Source organism: Enhydra lutris, unplaced genomic scaffold (genome assembly GCF_002288905.1).
Source record: "Enhydra lutris kenyoni isolate GAN:26980312 unplaced genomic scaffold, ASM228890v2 scaffoldscaffold71, whole genome shotgun sequence".
NCBI lineage: Eukaryota > Metazoa > Chordata > Mammalia > Carnivora > Mustelidae > Enhydra > Enhydra lutris.
Genome location: NW_019154155.1, coordinates 1,498,703 through 1,518,716, shown reverse-complemented (window position 1 = coordinate 1,518,716; position 20,014 = coordinate 1,498,703). Strand labels below are relative to the sequence as shown.

At 41.9% G+C, this 20,014-nt stretch overlaps 1 protein-coding gene across 1 annotated transcript in view; it reads left to right on the top strand.

Moving 5' to 3' along the window:
- LOC111159917 (phospholipid-transporting ATPase IB) overlaps positions 1–20,014 on the top strand; it is a 585,941-nt gene that overhangs the window by 356,288 nt on the left and 209,639 nt on the right. The window contains exons 26-27 of the mRNA XM_022522597.1: positions 7,246–7,429; positions 11,600–11,710. Of these exons, the coding sequence (XP_022378305.1) occupies positions 7,246–7,429; positions 11,600–11,710 (295 nt within the window). The remainder of the gene's footprint in view (positions 1–7,245; positions 7,430–11,599; positions 11,711–20,014) is intronic.

Here is a 20,014-nt window from a genome sequence, read left to right as displayed (position 1 = left end):
GCTATCATAAGACACCTATAATAAGCTTATAATGTTTTTAAGGATATTAGTAGAAAACAGAATCAAGGCCACTGGCGTACTCAGTCAGGAAGTTTGCAAACAGTGTCCATCCCTAGACCACAGGAATAGTGAGGTCTTTCCAACTCCTTTCCATGGGTGACAAACTTAGAGCTCATAGAGGAGCACCATTGTTTGTGTATTGCTTTCACTGTCTCCCCCTCTGAGTAGAACTAGTCTTTCAGAATTACACACCAATAGCTGTTCCCATTTGTAGGAAAGTTAATGGGGACACCTGGGTGACTCAGTCAGTTAAGTGTCTCCCTTCAGCTCAGGTCATGATTCCAGGGTCCTGGGATTGAGCCCCGTGTTGGGCTCCTTGCTCAGTGGGGAGTCTGCTTCTCCTCTGCCTGGCACTCCCCCTGCTTGTACTCTCTGTCAAATAAGTAAATAAAATCTTTAAAAACAAAAGAAAGAAAGTTAACCTATTTCCAAGTAGAATTGTATTTTCTCCTATTCTTCATAATTATGATTAGAGATACAGTTCATCTTAGAATCATGACTTTGGTAGTTAGTCACTGTTTATTGAATGTCTGCCATATAAATGACTGGGTTGGCATTTAGGTGGGATGGGGAAGGAGGGAAAAGAGGGAAGGATGGAAAAGGAAAGGAAGGGCAAGGTGAGGGAGACAAACACGTACCCCATAATGAGTATAATCGTTACACTGCATACATTGAGTTAATTGAAAGAGTTGTACCTGTTAAATAATTCCAGGATCAGTTCTTGAAACATTGGTGTCCATGATATACCCACTTGTGGTCTGTCATCCTGTCTCTTCTTTGATGAGGCAGATTTTTTATAAGGTTGCGGAAAGAATAAAAGCTTCAGTCATATGATGTTTTGTAGGAAACCCCATCCCTTATATTGCCAATCAAATGTGGTTTGAACTTTTTAAGGATGGAGAGAAATCCTTCCATAACATCTCAATTTTTGGAGGAGATGCTGAGGTAGGATAGAACCTTTCACTGCTGAACCAACCAAAGCCAGAGACGCTCATCCCTCAACGTCTGTGTATGTTGCTCATTTAGCAACTAGGTGTATGGTGCTACCCCCTCAAACCCATTATCTCATGGATAATGATTTTTCCCTCTATAGCCACTCATTCTGCTTTTGAGAATGTGTTCTGCTCCAGCCCAACCCTGTGAGGCTGCCTCTTGGTCAGGCACTGCATTTTTGAAATAAAACCTGGACCACATCTTCAGTTACATCTTGTGAGTTATTGAGGCACCATCTCTTACAGCTTCCTCATGTAGAATGTAGCTCCTTTTCTATATGTACATTTTTATAATAAAGGAGCACTTAAGTTTATTTGAGAACCACTGAGTGAGGGAGTTTAAATTTCACTTCTTTGTGCCTACGCCATTAGCTAGCCTCAGGTACATATGGATTTGCCCAGATACACCTTCTCGCCGCCCTGTCTAACCTGAAGCCTCCTATCTGCCACTCTGTTCTGGGGACTGTCCCAAGCTGCCAACATTATCTGCTTTTGGAGCTTAGAGCTATGGTGAGATGCACTAAGAACTGAGGTATGAGATCAAATTTGAGAGAGTCACACATTTTGGGTGAGACCACAGGGATAGAATGTTCCAGAAAGCTAAAACTGTCCAGGAGGCCTGGACAACTGGCCCTGCATCAGTGCGCTAAATACGTCTAAGGAAAGAATGCAGGAGTCAGAACGGGTGTTGGTCAACCATAGAAGCACTTATTAAACAGATTGGTTTTAAATTTTAGATCTCTCTGTTAGGTGTTCATTTATCTGCAAACTGAGATTTGTTTTTTAAGATGTTGCAATTTTCGAAACATTTAGGGTTATTGACTGCTATGAGAAAAAAGGTGTAATATTTTGATTCTTTTAAGGAAAGAGGATCGCTTTCATAAAGGTATTATCTTTAAGTTAACAGGAAAATCGAATTTTTCATTAACTAAATCATAGTCGTTGGTTTCTGTGTCATTAATAAAACATACAAAGTCCTGTAGACCACATTTTTGGTTAGTACTTCCTCTTTCTCAGCCTCTTACATGAGACTCAGATTGGAAGACTGTTTTAAATTCCAACCCTATTTTGTACTCACTAGTTGGGGGTTAAAAGCAAAGAAGAACCTACCTATACAAAGCTTGAAAGAAGAGGATGAGATTCAGTGTTCCTGCTCATTGTTACATGTCACTTCATGAAAATTTTACACGTATCTTATGCTAGGGAAATGTAAGCCTACCTAGCTAATTAAAACATTTGAGCCAGTGAGCTCTTGTGATCTTGTCCAGGTCAGTGCTAACTACATCAGTGTTGTCCAGAGACAAGCAGCGTCAGCATCACCTGGGAGCTTATTAAATGCACACTTCTGAATCAAAAAACTCTATTTTTACAAGCTCTCTAGGTGATTCTGATACTCACTTAAAATTTGAGACTTATTGATCTAGGCCAGTGGTCTTCAAACTTCCTTTTCTGTCATAAGAACTTTCTATATGGAATAAAGAAGTTTGGGAGTCCAATTAGTAAAAGCATTTAGTGAATCTGGTTAATGAATAAGTATTGTGGCTTTAGTTGAAGTTCTCTTGGGTGCTCCTGGGTGAGGTTTCTTGTGACTCCCTTGGCTCAGTGGAGTTCACTCTATAAATCAGTAATAGAGGTCTACCCCTCTTTGACAGATGAGACCTCAGAGCTCTGAGAAGGGAAGGGATTTAAGTTTGCTCGGATGATATTGCAATTCAGAATTTTAGAAACTCATTCTGAGACCAGGACTTCTGTAGATTGGATAAGTTCATGCATGATCACTAATTCTAGAAAAGCAGTTACCAAAGGTTCTACGTAAGTGTTATATTTGGAATAATTTTAGAAAGTAAGTTTTAAAAATTCCAGGAACACAGGGGCACCTGGGTAGTTCAGTTGGTTAAGTGTCCAACTCTTAGTTTCAGCTCTGCTCTCAATATGAAGCCTGCATAAGATTCTCTTTCCCTCTTCCTCTGCCCTCCACCCATGTTCTCTCTTTCTCTCAAATAAATAAGTAAATCTTCTTAAAAAATTTCAGGAACACATATCTCATAAAATTAGATACTCCAGAATTTGGAATTTTTTTAAGTCTCAAAAGGAAAAATTATTTTTCATTTTAGAATCTTTTGTGTTAGCCAAAAAAGTAGGTAAAATATCTCTCCAGTTGATTAAAGATCTTTGATTTTGTGTTTTTATTCATAAGGCACTAAAATAGTTTATAGAACTGTCCCAAGTGCCTAGCTTAGCTCAGATGTGGTCTGGAATTCTTATTTTATAGTTTGAATGTACTATATGCTGGGAATACTTAAGTGTGGCATGTGATTCCAGGTTACAAATTAAGATTTAAAAAGAGCTGGTTTGTGCTTCGTGGCAACTTGGCATACTGAAATAGTTCGTATGACTGAAGCATAATGGTACCTGTTCCGTTCTATAGAAATTAGCTGTTTGACATCTGTTTTGAACCCCTTGTGGGTGCTAGAGTTATATTTTCTCAAGGCATCACAGCTGAGGGTATAATAAATCCTTGATGAGAATTTCATGCTTCTAAAATGCTGGGGTATGACTCGGTTTATATACCCCAGTCAGGTTCTCTCTGTACGCTTGCTTTTTGGGAAAAGGCAGCTGTTGGACTTTCACAGATTTTGCTTAAAGTCATCACAATCATGACTTGATTTGCTGGAGTTTCAAATCCCAGAGTGGCAAATGTAGTGATTATATTTGACTTGCTACTTGCTTGTTGGTTGACTTATTACTAAATCCTTTGACCTCGGAGGAAACTATGGCTTTGTGTAGGAGCTTTCCCATTCCACCACCATAGCCCTTCCCTCCTCCCACAGCGCCATGTTGCTGTCCTTAAGCTTTGCGCCCTGCAGATTCCCCTTTTGCCCTATAGACCTCCTTTGGCTCTACATCACTTCAGGTCAGCTGATAAAGAGAATTACCCAGTTACGTGGGTGGCATGTGGAATCTCAAGGAGTCGCAGCCTCAAGGATCCCAGTGCTGATTCAGTGTCTGTCCAGTGTGCTTCTATGACACATTTGTGGACACAGAAGAAGAGTTTGAGATTAAACGGTGGTAAAGTTCTACTTCAGTGAGTGAACAATTGTACTCGGAAGAGTGATCGATGTAACCATGGAGAGTGATCAACATGGATGTTCCCAGATTCTCTGCATTTACCGTACCCTAGTGTCTCAGTAATTCCTTTGCAAAGCCCATAGGCCAAGAAGGAATGCCAAACAGTCATAACTGTTAGGAAGGGAAGGTCAGACAATTTAAGAAGTATTTATGTCCTAACAACTTAGCAGACATTTGAAACACTAATGCGCATAACCAGAAGGAAATAATACTTTCTTTCATCCTTAAATAGCCATGATCATTTGCCAGTGTTATGGTATGCACACCTGTTAAGCTTTGTACACCTTCTCAAACTTTGGAGAAAGCATGAATGCTGTGTCCCTCATTTCCTATTCCACGTTGGTTTTTTACAAGCTATGTTTGCTTTTTATCATAGCAGCCGTGAAAACTCAGCTTCACCAAGATATCATAAAAAGGAATGTAGCAGGGCTCCGGGGTGGCTCAGTGGGTTAAGGGTCTGACTCTTGATTTCAGCTCAGGTCGTGATCCCAGGGTCATGAGATCGAGGTCTGTGTTGGGCTCCATGTTTAGCAGGGAGTCTGCCTGAGAGTCTCTCTCTCCCTCTGCCCCTGCCCCTTGTGTGGTCTCTCTCTCAAAGAAATAAATATGGTCTTTAAAAAAAAAAAAAAAAAAGAAGGAATGTAGCATTATCTGATATCGAAACTGTGAGCTACTTTGAGCTAGTATGTTGTACTACTATCTGAGAAATGTTGCTGTATTTTCCTTGAAAATCAATAATTTGCCACTGCAGTACCCCAGGTTACTTACAGGGAACCGTAGGTTAGATGGTACATAGTTCTTAGATGTGTCCAATTTTCTTTTTCCAGCAATCAGAGTTTTACAGGTGGGGTAGGAGATAACATTTGTTTCATACTGGCAAGATAACATGATTTCACATAAATATATCAACTATCTAATTAGGTGGGTGGTTCTCATTTTCCCATTTTTACTGATGGAAAGATGAGAACTCAGAATTATTTCCTCTGTTTAAACAGTATAGGGAACAGGGGAAGGTCATGCGCAGTTATTTAATTTCAAATCCTACTTTGTTTTCTCCATATATTTGATCTCTGCTTCTACTGAGCTTAGAGATGAAATGGGATATTACATTTGTGTAGCAGATTGGAATTGTGAGAGCTGTGTCTGCCAGTCAGGAGTTTAATGAGAGAGGAATGTCAAGGTCAGCCCTTGGCTCCAAGTAGCTCTTGAACAAATGTAGAAGGAAGAGCTACAGCTAATATCCCTATCCATGAAAATTGCTTACACTTAGGTGCCTGGAGGGTCAGTGATGGACAGCGTAAAGCTTCCAGTGATTTCATGCTAAGATATGTATATATTACAGTAGGTCTAGTAATCGGCTCCAGGGAGATGGTGATTCTGTTCTGCTCTGCTTGTAGCTGTCTGGAAGATCACACTTGGAAGTTATTTGTAAGTTCTGAAGCATGCCTGTTAAATCATGGGTGAGGGACCTGGGACAGTTCAGCCAGCAGACACTGAACTTATGGAGGAAGGATGTGATAGGTGTCTTTCTAGTTCAGCCTTCCTAATATTTGAAAGAAGAGTTGTGCTTATTCTAGCCTAACCCGGAGGACAGAATTAGTACTTTGAAGTACATAGCTTATCAACCTCAAAAAAAGTAATAATAATAATTTTTAGTGGTTCCAATTGTTCCAGGAGGCAATAAACTCCCATTATTGAAAATCACTGTGAAAATGATAAAAGAGGTAGTAGATCATATAACATTGGCTCCTAAAGGCCTTTCAACCTATTGATTCTCTTTTGCTAACTTGCTAATTTTCATTTCTTTGAGCAAAGGCTTTCATTGTAACTGTGCTTTAAATTCAGTTTGCTGTCTCTCCAAACACAGACAAGTCTCTGGGTTGGTAAAAGTAAATAAAAGGTAAAGTTTAAGTTTTTTGTTGGAAACTGATGTTTTGAGGTCAGAGGCCGTATGAAAGGTCATAGTCCAACTAAGAAAGTCTTTAAGTATCTATTCCAGTTTACAAGTACAGTACATATGTGGGTTCAGCCAGTATATCTCTGGGAAACCCCGACAGGCCTTTTACTGTGTTTGTGTGTGCAGCACATGTGTGCAGTGTGTGTGTGCACGTGTGTGTGTATGTTTTAGTCATTCAGGAGTTTACCTGTCAATTTCCCAAAGTGACTATCAGCTTACCAGTTCAGAATTTAAAATAAGTCAGTCCTGAGGTACTGGTAGTTTTCTCAAGTTATTGTATTATCTGGTCTCATACTCTGAACATAGCCTTCATCATAATTAACACTGCTGTGTTTTAGCCCCACAGATTTATGTTAGGTCCTCTTCCCAGATGACTTGAGAACCTAAGAAAAATAGCCCACATTCTTTTGATTCCTTGCAGAAACAACCCCTCTTCGGCAAAGGCAGTCGTATCTCCCCCTGTTGGGCTGTGCTTCTACCCAGCTGAGCTTTGGTAGACCTGTCCCTGTGACGCCCCCGCCCCTTCTTAAATCCTTCCGCCGTAGCTGCCCTTCAGACACTGCCTCCATTTCTGAGGTGGAGAAGGGGAAGGCTTTCTTCATCTCTCTTCCTCTGGTACTCTTTCTGCACTTCTCAAGCCTTGCCAATTTTCTCTCCCTTCCGTGAAAGCAGATTTTACAGAAGATTCTCTTACCAGCCCTAGGTTGTATGTATTGAGCAGAAAAGCAAAAATGGGGTCTGTGCTAGTTTTCTGATTTAGTCAAAAGACATTTCCTAAGACCTCTAACTAGCTTCCCTGTCTTTATTGTTCGGGGGGCCACATGTGGCCCTGAGGAGTTGGCGCACATGGTTCCCCCTGGGCAGAGCGATTACAGACAGGCTGTGTTTTAAGTTAGTTTTGACTTGTGTATTTCATCTGTGAAGTTGGCAAATACTTGAAAGCCACAAGCTACTGTTTTCTGAAAGCTTCTTTGCACATGAGCATAAAATGTATGTATTGAATCTGGAAATGGTCCAATAACTGCCCTTTTAATGCAGCTAAATGTAGATTACAGCTGTTTCCCCTGGAAGGATGCACATAGTCATCATTTCTTTCTTCTCTTACAGGGTGTCTCCTCTGCAGAAGTCTGAAATAGTGGACGTGGTTAAGAAGCGGGTAAAGGCCATCACCCTCGCCATTGGGGATGGTGCCAACGACGTTGGGATGATCCAGACAGCTCACGTGGGTGTAGGAATCAGTGGGAATGAAGGCATGCAGGCAACCAACAACTCGGATTATGCCATTGCACAGGTCAGAGGCGCGGTTGACCAGCTGTCCTGTCCTGTTGACAGAGATGTCCACTGGGCATGACGGTCTGATTGGTGCTTGACCTTCAGTCCAGCCCTAAGAACTGTGCCATCCCTTTTGAAGTTTGTCCAGACAAAATCACCAGAGTATTTGGATTTCCCTGTGGCCTTGATCCTGTGCAGTTTAAAGGCCCCTGGTTGTTGTAGTTGTTTTGGTTCTTGTGGTGGTTTTTGTTAGCTGTGAGGTTGGCCAAGCTCTCTGTCCTCCAGGCAGGCATCGTTCCTAACAGATAGGTCTCTGATCCTGCTAATGATAGTCTTTCATCCTCAGCTTTCACATCTGCTGCATGGGCTTTTCCCTGTGCCGTCCCATACCAAGGAATGGCTGTGCTCATTACATCCGTTCTCTACCATTCCCATCCCAGAATTGGTTCTCTTTTTAGAAGGTGCTAGAACGCTCTCTCCTCAGGCATTTGAGGTCAGGGGAAAGCAGTGGCTTACAAGTGCTTCCCTCTCTGTAGGCATAACCAGGGTGCTGTAGCGATAACCCACTGTCAGTAGCAGCCGGCCTCCTGCTGTTAGGCCAAGGTCAGCCCTTTCCCCTCTGGATCCGATGTTGCATGCAGAGGTTCCCAATGCACTTTGTAGTCACAGAACAGGTGGCTTGAGGCTGAAAGAAATGTCTACTCCTCAATGATGGAGAGCCAAAAAGTGAAGGAAAATAGCCAACCTCTTGATCTCAGGTGACATATCTAGATCTTTTGGCCTGCTTGATCATCCAGAAAATCTAGACTGCATACTGGGCACTGATCATTTCCTCCTGTCTATACATTACAGTATGTCATGATAAAGGACCTGCTCATTTGGTCATTAGCTAGGGTTCCCTCATCTCCTTCCAGTGTTTAGTCATTTAAAGAATGTGTTAACCTTAATCACATGAACACAGGTAGTGATGGCTTTTTACCCCTTCAAGCTGACATCAGGGGCTGCATATGGACTGTGAAAGAGCTTCCAGCACCCCAGGGCTGCAGGTTGGTCCTGTGCAGCTTTGGGGTCTACCTCCCCAGAGGGGGGCTCTGTATTAGATCACCTCTCTGATTCCCTCCCAGCTCGTGGTTCTGCAAACACAGGGAGGAATTACAAAATCCTCATGGCTCTGGAAAGTACATGAAATCAATCTTGATTTCAAATAAATCCTCAAGATAATTGCTAAAGTAGTTAGGGGAAGGAATTCTGATTGTACAGGTGGGAACACTGGGGCTCCTTCACATTGGGTGACCTGCCTCGGGTCCGAGCATCCAGGGTCAGAGAACACCAGACCTGGATGTGACCTTGGGGACCATCCCCGTACACCTGCCCGTTCACGTTCCTGAGTCAACCACTCCGAGGCCTGTGGGACTCTCGCTTCCTGTAGTCCGTCAGCAGCTGTAGACGTTATATACCCAGCATTATTAAATACTTGAGTTATAGCATCATGTGGCTGGAAGGGATCTTTGGAGGTTTCCTAGGAGTTTCAGGCAAATATTTGTCTGTCTTTTCTTTAAAATGTCTGGGGAAGGGAGATTCCATGACCTGCTTTATTGAAGCTGCATAGTAATAGGCTGTGGAATCCGGAGCAATTGCTCTCTTCAAATCAAAAGCATCAAAGAAGCATAAGGAGGAGAGGGTTAGAGTTAGAGTTCGGGGTTTTCTTGCCCCACTGGTGTAACAATGAGCACGGCCAGAGGAAGTGATGGGTGGCCACACGTGTCCGTGGGTCTTCATTTCTCCTGTCCGTGGTCCTGCTCACGATCAGGTAGAGGTTCCGCTGTTTCAGGGCAGCATTGCTCTTTGCCTTACACCTTCTCTGCCAGACCCTGTGCCCCCTCTTCTTCAGTTAGAAGCAAGAGAGCCCACAATTTCATGCATCCCTTCGCCCTGGTGAAATGATCCACGTCTTTGGTTGGAGTTAACGTCTTGGGCTCTGTCACTTTACTGCACGTGGATGAAGACATTTTTGATTGGGTTTTTGAGGCAGTGGCCTGGAAGGTTACATACAGAAGAAAGCACTTTAGCTCCCAGTCCTTGGGAAAAATGATGAAATGGGCAAAACTCTGGTTCTGCTTCTTTCCTGCCTGCCTGTGCTTTTATCCACAGAGCAGCCCCTGGGACTAACAGCCACCCCCCGCCCCCGATCTGCTGCCTTGCCCATGGGCAGCCTGCACGTCCTCTGGCCCCAGCTGCCTGTTCTCCTCAGGAGACGATCGTTCGCTCCCCCTACCTTCTTAAGGTTTTTGGAATGGCCTCCTGAAGATAGCATTTTGATTTAGGATATATGCATTTTTTTTTTCCCCTGAAAACAAATCGTTGTCCCACTAACATTGAGTCATTCTGGATGATTCCAGCAGATGTTCTCTGTGCCCACTGAAGTTTAACATCAGGGGGTCTGGGTCAAATGCAAACTTCCTTTTTATTTGTTTAGCCAGTTACTTTATGATTCCCCATTCCCCTTTGGAATCCTTAATGAGCTTTTATGGGGAGTTTTATTTTTCCATATGCACCTACCCCTGCCATTTTGAAGTGGCCATATAGCTTTTGGAGTTTGCAGTCAAGTGACCTGCCTTACCCCCATCTCCTGGGTAGATTTTTCATGAAATGTGATGTCATATCGGATTGAGCTGACTTCTTCACGGCTAATGGAAATTATTATGTGGCTTTTGCATTGGGTGACCTGAAAGAAAGAAATGTTTTGAAAGAAAGAAAGTTTTGAAAGAAAATGTTTTCTTTAAAGAAAACTACATTTCCTATCAGTCATTCTTTTCTACTGATAGTTAAATTTAATTTCAAAAGTAATCAGAAATTAATCGGAAGTTTGCAATAGCAAAAGAATTTCTGAAGTTTACAGATGTTCTCAATACAGCCCGATTATCTCTTCCAAGGGAATGAGCCCAAGGACTGCCCTATGACTTTGAATAGGGGAATTAAGGTTTTAGTTCAAGGCAATAAAGGGAAATGTCAGTGGGGTCCAAGGCCAATCAGTGTATAGAAATCATGGATTTAAACAGGTTTGCCCTAATGGTGCCTTCATGCCAGAGCACACCATAGTCCACACAACAAAACAACAACAACAACAAAAACCCTCATTTCTCTCCCTCCAGCTCATGTTCATGCCTTTGGGGACCTTTGTGAAGTAGGACACAGCAAGCGAAGCCAGGCTAAGAGAATGCTAAGGGGATAGGATTCAAGTGGGATCCAAAGACCCCCTACCCCAAAGAGGATTCAGGGATTTTACTGAATATTGCTCAGTATTTCAAACTGCAAGAACCGTTCCATCACTGTCACCTTAGTTTCAGCCACTTGTTGGTTTTTTGTTTTTCTTGACTGCATAGCACTCTAGCAAGGGGTACTCTGTACTGGGTGGTAGCAAAAAAGGAGAACAAAGTGGTAAGGCTGTGTGTTTGTGCCTGAGCATCTGTGTGCATGTGCAATGCAATTGCTTTTAACGTGCAGACTGACAGTGGAAATAGGTCGTGTCTCCACGTGCATCCCTTTTTTAAAAAAGGGTCATGGTGCACGAGTGTTCCTGTCCCTTGTTCCTGAAGTCACCACCAAATCTGATTGACTAGAAGCATCTGGTTGCCACTGTGCTTTTCTTTTCTTCCAGTTCAAGAGGTCACCTTCTCCTAACCGTTAAGACCCTTAAGAAGCATTTGTGTAAACAGAATTCACAAGAATAACAATGAGATGTCCAAACTGGCATTTCGGGGAAAATACTAAGGTAGATTTAAGAGGAGAGTTTAGGGGGCGCCTGGGTGGCTCAGTGGATTAAAGCCGCTGCCTTCGGCTCAGGTCATGATCCCAGGATCCTGGGATCAAGCCCCGCATCGGGCTCTCTGCTCAGCGGGGAGCCTGCTTCCCTTCCTCTCTCTCTCTGCCTGCCTCCCTGCCTACTTGTGATCTCTGTCTGTCAAATAAATAAATAAAATCTTAAAAAAAAAAAAAAAAAAAAAAAAAGAGTTTAGTTGTCCTCACTGGACCCAAAAGCTCTGCCTATAGTTTCTGGAAATGTATGGTTTTCTCAGGTTCTTGGCAGAATCTGGCTTCCTTGACGACCTTGTCTGTCCCCAAACAGCATTTTCTGACTTTTGTTCATAAAGGATGGGCGCTCCTGAACTTTGCCATTTTTCCCCCTCAGTTCTCCTACTTGGAGAAGCTGCTGCTGGTCCATGGCGCCTGGAGCTACAATCGTGTGACCAAGTGTATCCTGTACTGTTTCTATAAGAACGTGGTTCTCTACATTATCGAGGTGAGCCAGGCCACCTTCTCCCTTGGCCGGTGGGTTGGGGAGGAGTGGGGGCGGGGGCGGGGTTTTGCGGAGGGCATCTTCACATACTTAAGGTAAGTGCAAGAAGGTATTTTGTTCTTGTGAAATTCAAAGGTCCTGCTGGGACATACACAACCTCTGTGAAGTGGGGTCACCTCACAGATCGAGGTCCTCATGCCGAGGAACCAGTGTGGGGAACCTTGGTGTCCTTGGCCCTTGTGGACTATTCTTGTCGTCACTCACATTGTGCTCCTTGGCCGGGGGATGGGGGGATGGGGGGAGATGGTGGCTGAGAGCCTGGGCAGCCGATTGTGCTTTCTCCGTGGCACGGGAATGTTTCCAGGCAACCTGGTTGCTCTTTTCTTTCCTAGACTGAAAGGGCCTGATTTCTTGATCTGTTTCTCATAGCATTTGCAAGTTACCCAAGCATTGATTCCCCGCCTCTGGAGTATTTGAACATACTATTTAAATGGGGCAAGGTGTGGGAGTAAGTGGGGAGTAAACAAATAAGGCAATTAAGAATATCTCTGTGAACTTCTTGGGTTGTCAAGCTGGTTTTCAGCATGTTGATTCAATTGCAGGCACACTTATTTTACTCATTAGAGGGACTAGAGCAGGAGAGGGCTGGGGCCGGGGAAAAGTGGAGTGGGTGCTTTCTCATTAAACTCTGGGAGGACCAGCCGCCTCTTGCCTCCTTTTTAAGGCCAGCTCTGCTGTAGACCGTGTGGTTTTTGAGGCCGATGTGACTAATAGATTTCCAAGTGTGTTGAGAAAAGAGGAAGCGGGCCGTCACTCTGTAAAGAAATAGGAAAGCAATGTTAATTGCATTTGGTGTTAATATCTCAGTCTGTTAGGAGTTATTTTGTGTCAGATTTCTCAACTCTTGGTGGAAATAATAACCAAGACATTCATCAACTTTATCTTATGTGGTCCTTTAAAATGTGCAGCTCAGGGAATTTAACAAGTGGTTCACTAATGGAACTGTGACTGAACATTTCTTTACCCAGTTGTCTACTCTTTCCTATTGAATATTCACGTAAAACAAACGTTCCCATCACTCAGTCTTTAACCAAACTACTACTGAGTAGTTTTCCTGAGTTTTGCGCATTTGTGCATTGTTCTAACTTGCACAAAGGGCATCCTCCTTGCCTTGTCTGCTCATCTCATGCTATAATACTCGACTCAGTCCACTCCGAGTGAGAACTTCTTGATGTTACATGTAATGGATTCTGTAGTTTCTATCTTCCTCCTGTCTGCATTTTTACATTTTTTGTCTTTTTTTGGCACTTAAATAATTTATGTTTGTCCTCCTTTTTCTGTGGCTTTTTTTTTTTTTTTTTGGCCTCCATGATAGCAGTCACTCCTGAATGTCACATAGGGTCATAGATAATCAGTGCTGTGGATTAAAGGAGTGTGGGAATCCCTGCTCCCATGCGCCATCCCAAGTCCCACATGCATTTTCAGCTCCTACTGTAGTAGTCGGCTTCATAGGATTTCTTAATAATCTGGTTTTCCTCAAAATCAGCAAATTACAGATAGTCTAGACTTCTTATCAAGACATTCTACATGAAGCTCCCAACTCTTTAGCTTCCCAGAGCTTCCTCCGGGGCCCTTCTTAGTCATTTACACCTCCTATCTAGCCTTTTTTTTTTTTTAAACTTCAAGAGGGCTAAGGACAAGAAGAGTATAATTTTTGTCTATCTGGAAAATTCCATTTGGAATGAGGCCCTGAAAATGTCATGTGAGTTCCCTAAATTAATTTTTCAATTGTAGCTAAACCACAGCTATACATACTCTTTTATAAACAGGCTTTAAAAATATCCTGGATAAAATTTTAAAATTATGTAAATTCTCTCCCACTCTGGTCTCTGTCTTCTGCTTAGTATTTTGAGGAGATTTAACTTGAAAATCAAGAAAAAGCAAAATCTTCAACCAAGTCCAGAAAGAGCATTGACTCAGTGCCCGCCCAACCTCTGTGACATTAACATGCACTTCAAATATAACTCTAAAAACAGGAAAGTTCTACTTGGATGGTATTTTAGTGTGTTTTGAACCAAAAGATCAAAGATTGTTGTAATTTCATTTGCTCCTTTGCAATGAATAGTTCACATTCTAAAGGTTACCTTGTAACTCATTGAGACTAAATTGTATTCTTCAATGGTTTTCTTGTAACTCAAGGGAAACCCTTTGCAAGAACCAGTATGTTCTCATCTCAAAAAAGCCCAAGTGGGCATGTGCACACACATACTGATTGAGTCTTGGCTATTATTATGAGGATCATTATGATTTGAATAACCAATAATGATTTCATGGAAGACCTATAAGCCTGTAATTAATACGACCTGCTCCCTTGGTACACTGACCTATACAACTTGAGTTTTCTGCATAAGGATTATGTGGTTCTAGTCTCACTCCAATATGGAGGGCGAGCTGACAGCTCTATCCGCTCTCATCCCCAGCCCTCTTGGCTATATTCTTCTATGACCTTTTCCTGTGTTTATAGAGCCATTTACATATACAAACGAATGTTTTAACATAAATGTCCTCATGCTTTGTATTATGTTCTGCAGTTGATATGATATTTACCAGAGTATTTGGGGAATCATCCCCATGACTACATTTGGGTTCATTGCCTGGCGTTTCACAGCATGTTTTCCTACAATCTATTTAACCATTCTTTTATTTTTTAGTTTTTTTTTATTAACATATGATGTATTATTAGCCCCAGGGGTACAGGTCTGTGAATCGCCACGTTTACACACTTCACAGCTCTCACCATATTTAACCATTCTTATATTGATAAGTGTTCGACTACTCTCCCTTTTTACCCACAAAGAGCCTTTTGGAGTAACAGCTGTCCCTCGAAGCAGCCATAATTATTCTACCAAAATTATAGTGATCTAATTGGAGCATTACTATCATGGTGCCTTGAGTATATATAACACATGATCTGGTTTATGGATTATTATCTGTACCTCAGGTTCCTTGTTGCTGACCACCTTCATGCTATTTGATGTGTCACATAAAATTTATTAAGGCTGAAATAACCATTGGTGCAAGTGATTAAAAAATAGGAAGAAAATGATGGAAACTATGATTTTGTTTCTACCCTATCAATGGGCAAAATGAAAAATACATAAACCTTGGCTCTCCATTTCCTCCATTGCTGCCTTAATCTTGTACTTCTTACCTGCACAAAGCAAAGATCGCTAGCTTTGCCCCATCAACTGACTACAGTGCAACCAGGATGAGCTTCCTGAGCACATATGTGAGTGATTCAGTGGCTGGCGTAGTTTCTGGAACATAGGTGCTTAGCAATGTTGGCAGTGCCACCATCCTCCTTGGACTTGTCAAGGTTCCTGTGGCTCCTGATGAAATGCCCGTGTGCCCTTCATGCCCCTGCCCCTCGTGTTCTGGATCCCAACTGTCACCAGCCTCATCTCCCATTGCATCCCTCCTCATTCTGTTTTGAATCAGAACTACTGAAGTACAGTTAATACATAGTTAGATACCCCTTCATCAGGCATACAGTTCTATAAATTAAAACTGGATTTTATTATTAGAAACTAACTGGCAGTTTTCTGCCTGCCTCCTGTAGTTGACAAGAGTGTCACCAAGAGTTTCTGGAGATGGATGACAAAGATGGTTGCCCACAGGGTGAATGTATACTTAAAAATGATTAGGATGGTAAGCTTTATATTGTGTGCATTTTACTACAATAAAAAAAATGCTAAAAACATTTGAAAAGAGAATCACAAGCACTTTGTGGCTTTAGTCACATGGAGGGAAACAAAAATATGTAGCCAGACCATATTGTTTGGAGAGCTCACTGAAGGTTTGAAAAACGAATTTGACATGTAGTTTTGTTTTGTGTTAGCAATTAAATGCTAAGTTTTGTGGCTGTGACCACATAGACCACATTTCTCAGAAGGTAAAATTGTGTCATGGGCTAGACCATGCAGAATGTTATCGTCTTGTGAGACAGGTGGGGTCTCCTGTCAGCCAGTTAGCTGTGGTACATCCCTGGTGGGTCTGAGGTGGGGGGCAGGAAAAGGGATAAAGTTAGTGAAGGCAAGGAGATAGGACTGGATGGGATATATAAGTGGCCAATGAGGGGCATCTAAATAACTAGATGTTGCTATTGGAAGCTGGAATTCCTTTTTCATTCTGGAATAGGCACAGTAAAGGCAATTTCAGAAAATGTGTATGTCAGTTAGGTAGGACAGATGATAAGCAGAGACCTTTAATGTAATTTTGTAGTTTTAACCTGGGGCCTAAATCGTGACCATTATGTAACCATTTCCCAGCATAATTTATAAGCAGAAAGGAAAGACTGATTTTTAAAAGCCCTTTTGATTTTGACAATGGGAGGAATTTACCTTAAATGTAAAGACTGCAGAAATATTCCTACACATTTTTGATGTCCTCCTGTGACTGCTGTGTGATAATGCCCAAAGGGAGAAGGGTCGATTAAATTCTTTAAAGTTCCTAATCTATTTAACAAACTAGGCATTTGTTATTCAGAATTTCCTGAATAGAGTACAAAACATAACAAAGAGTTTCAAAGCATAACAGGCTCAGCATGTGAAGTGTTTACTAGGTATGAGTTTGTCCACAGACTTTCTGAACCCCTAGGAAAAGGTTATTTGGAATGGAGAAAAATTTTAGTGATAATAAAATGCAAATAGGAAAACAATAGGGAAGTTACCCAAATTTAACCTGCAATTCAGAGAATGATGATACAGACCCCTTATCAACTTTGGTATAACATAAAGAAAAGACACCAAATCATCTTTGAAACAGAGATGAGACTTTGAAATTATGATGATTTGTTGGTGGCTCCTTATACAGAAAATAACCATAACATATAGGTATTGGTGTGAAAAAAGTGGGAATTTTATACCATTTAGAGTGTCTAAATGTGTCTTTTTTGTCTTTTTGGCACTGCATATTAGAAATACTAATGTTTTCTTGGGGTCATTAAACTGGTATGGGATACTGGCCAGGAACTGGGATGCATATTTAGCATGGAGGTCTAGAAATATTATCACTGAATGAGACAGAGATTTAAACCACAGCAATCTGAGACCAAATGCAACCCAACCAACAGAATTTCATTGAAAGCTACTTAAGTCTTCTCAGTATCTGACAAGCCTAAAACAAACAAACAAAAGCCTGTGCTCTAAAATACTCCATAAGGTTTACCAGCATTTCGTTTCCTGTGTCTTAAAACTAAAACAGTAAAATGAATTCCCGCATTAACTGCCATTCTAATCCAGAATATTCTCAGAGAAGGACTTTGAGTTTATTTTTTCTGAAAACATATACGTAATCTTTTTAGTTGTGTTACAGTTTTTTTGTTGTTAAACCTCTGACAGATTTGGGTTTTTTTTTCCCTCCATTTTTCAGATCATTATCATTTGAAAATAATTATATGTAAATTACTTATAGGCAGCCCCTTCTTTCATTTCTGTCTGACTAGCTTCTTATATGTGGGGGCCTAATTTAAATATGTTAATGTATAAAGCCACCATGGATTTGTTCAGCCATATTCTAAATTGGCATCTATCTCCCGAGAGTGACCCAGACTGCATTGTAAATGGCGAAAGAAAGCCCTAGCTTTGGGTAGATTTTGCTTTAAGTGTTAAAATCAGTGAAAAATAGATGTTTTAAAACTTTAAAATACTATCCGATAACTTTTCCCCTTTTTGCTTATAATGCACAACTTAAATACATCTCAAAAAAATGTATTTCGTTCTTGACATGTAAGAGATCTCTTTATGATAGAAGACAAAATTCCTGATAGCTAAGCTTCTTTCTCCCTTCTGTCCTGTGCATCTTTGTTGTCAGAGGCAGCTTTATATTTTCTGATAAAAAGTCCTTTTTTATGGGGCTAGATTGGAGTCATGAGCTTAACGGTAGCCTGTTAATAGTGTGAATGGAAATCACAGTCAACATATGGACCTATCTGTAGAGACTGTGACTTCATCAGATACGAAGTCGGCCATTTTCTAGTAAAAGCTTTATGCAGGAGTTGCCTACTCTGTGGCAGGGGGAATGCTGGGGCCAGGGGCCCTGGGATAAGCTCTGCAAAGTTCCCCATTTGATGGGGGAGGGGGTTGGTGATGTGCTCAGCCTGAGAAGTGCTTTGATGGTTGTGTGCGGAAGTCTGGTGCCCAACCCTTTCCAAGAACATCCCAGTTTGTTGAGTTAGTGATCACCTGGGTGGTTCCTACTATGGAGCTGATAGCTGTTGAGCAATAATTATAATTTTAATATGTTGGCAGGAAAACTGTTTTGAGAATGGCTTCCCAGTGGGCAGTTTGCAAATAGGAATTAAGTAGAAGTAGGATCATTCTGAAGAGTACTTTCCCCGCCTCAGGCATCTACATTCTCCAAGTTAAGCGCTCTGGGGTCATGGGAGGGATCCAGATGAAGGAACCAGACTGAGCCCCGGCCCTTGGAAGCAAGTAGGGGATGAAGATAAGACTTGGATAGTTAGAGTGCAGTTTGCAGGACAGGGTGGCCGGCTTGCAGGAAGACAGCGTGCAGTGCACAGTGGGGACTCTCGGAAGCAGAGCTTTACAGCCGTGGAAGCCTCAGCTTTCCGGAATGAGCTGAGCCAAGCCCTGAGTGATGAATAGGAGCCCAGCAAGTGAGGGGGGCTGGAGGAGAGGGTCAGGCTGGCATGCCAGAGAGAGGCCTGCACCTGTCTGTCCCACTTACCGCGCTCTGTTTATTCCAGCTCCATTACAAATGTCAGAAGTCACCGGGCTCTTGGTAAACAACAGGGAAGAAGTGTAGTTTGCGGGGTTTTACGTTTCAGTAGGAAGATAGCTGCAGAACCGGCTGCTCATGGGCTTAGGAATGCTCTCTCAAAGCCTAGTTAGTTGCTGCCCATTTATGGAGCTGGGAGTTTATCAGCCAAAGGTGGTGGTGGGGGGGGTGACAGGGAGGAGTTGTTACAAAGCCAGGGAAGTATTCACAGTCTGGAGGGAGTCCCCTGCAAGATAAACCATCACTTTGAACTTCATAAAAATAGACTCTTGTTTGCTGCCTTTTACATGTGACAATATATGCTTTTTTAATGATGTTTTTGCAGCTGTTTTACCTGAAAGGCTCATTCTAAAGATCCAGCATTCTAAAAAAAAAAAAAAAAAGTATTTAGGCACTGATGTTTTAAAAATTGAGTCTCTAACTCTATAAAACTTCCCCGATGGGGGAGAAAAAATACAAGTCCAAAAACAAATCAATGCAAAGGACCCCGGAGGTGATATGAACTTTGAGGGATATGCTGTGTGCCAAGCTGGGCCTTATTCTAGGGTGTCTGCTCTCTCTTTCCCTCCTGGTGCTGTGGCAGAAACAAAGCAACCCAGCAAGGGAAGTGGTCAGCTCATCACCACACTCCACACCTCATTCCAACTTATTCCTCACTTATTCCTTTCCTTTAGGTCCTGTTGCCTTCAGACAGAGCACCTGTATAATTTAGTACTTGCACTTTTCACGGTGAATGTTATTTCTGTTTACCATTTTGCTTCTGACTTCCCTAAGGGAAGGAACCCTTTCGCTCTGACTTTTCCCCCAGACAGGACTAAATGAACAGCGCTCAATAAATAGATAATCAATTGAACACATTTTAGTAGAGGCCGACATGTCAGAGTCTATTGGACTTCGTGTGTGTGTGTATGTGTGTTTAGCATATGAGAAAGAGAAGATAATTTAAGTAGTATGTTGTATTTCTGTTTTCTTTTTAGGAAATACCTTTCTATTCTAACTTGATCTTTCCTGGTGGAATTTTCATACAGAGAACTTATACCCTTTAAGTAGTAGAAGATTAATTCAGATTTAGAACTTGTTTAGCCTTATCTTTTGAGAGAGAATAAAAGACAATTTTGACTATATTCTTCTTTTTTTTTTTTTTTTAAGATTTTTTATTTCTTTGTCAGAGAAAGAAAGCATGAGTGGGGAGGGGGGTGTTGAGGGGGAAGCGGGCTCCCTGATTAGCAAGAAGCCTGAAGTGGGACTGGAATCAAGTCCCAGGCCTAAGGCATACACTTCCTTAACCGACTGAGCCACCCAGGTGTCCCTTTGATTGCATTCTTTAAAACACAGTCCTACCTTAGACTACCTTTTACTTCAGCTGAAACTCTTAGATTTTCACTCTGGTGAAGTTGATCATTTGATCATACCAATTAGGTTTTCTCTTGCCATTTTACTCTGTTCATGTTGCTCTCCTGTATTTCTTCCTTTTTTCTGCCAGTGGAGACCAGCTTTCCTAAGACCCTT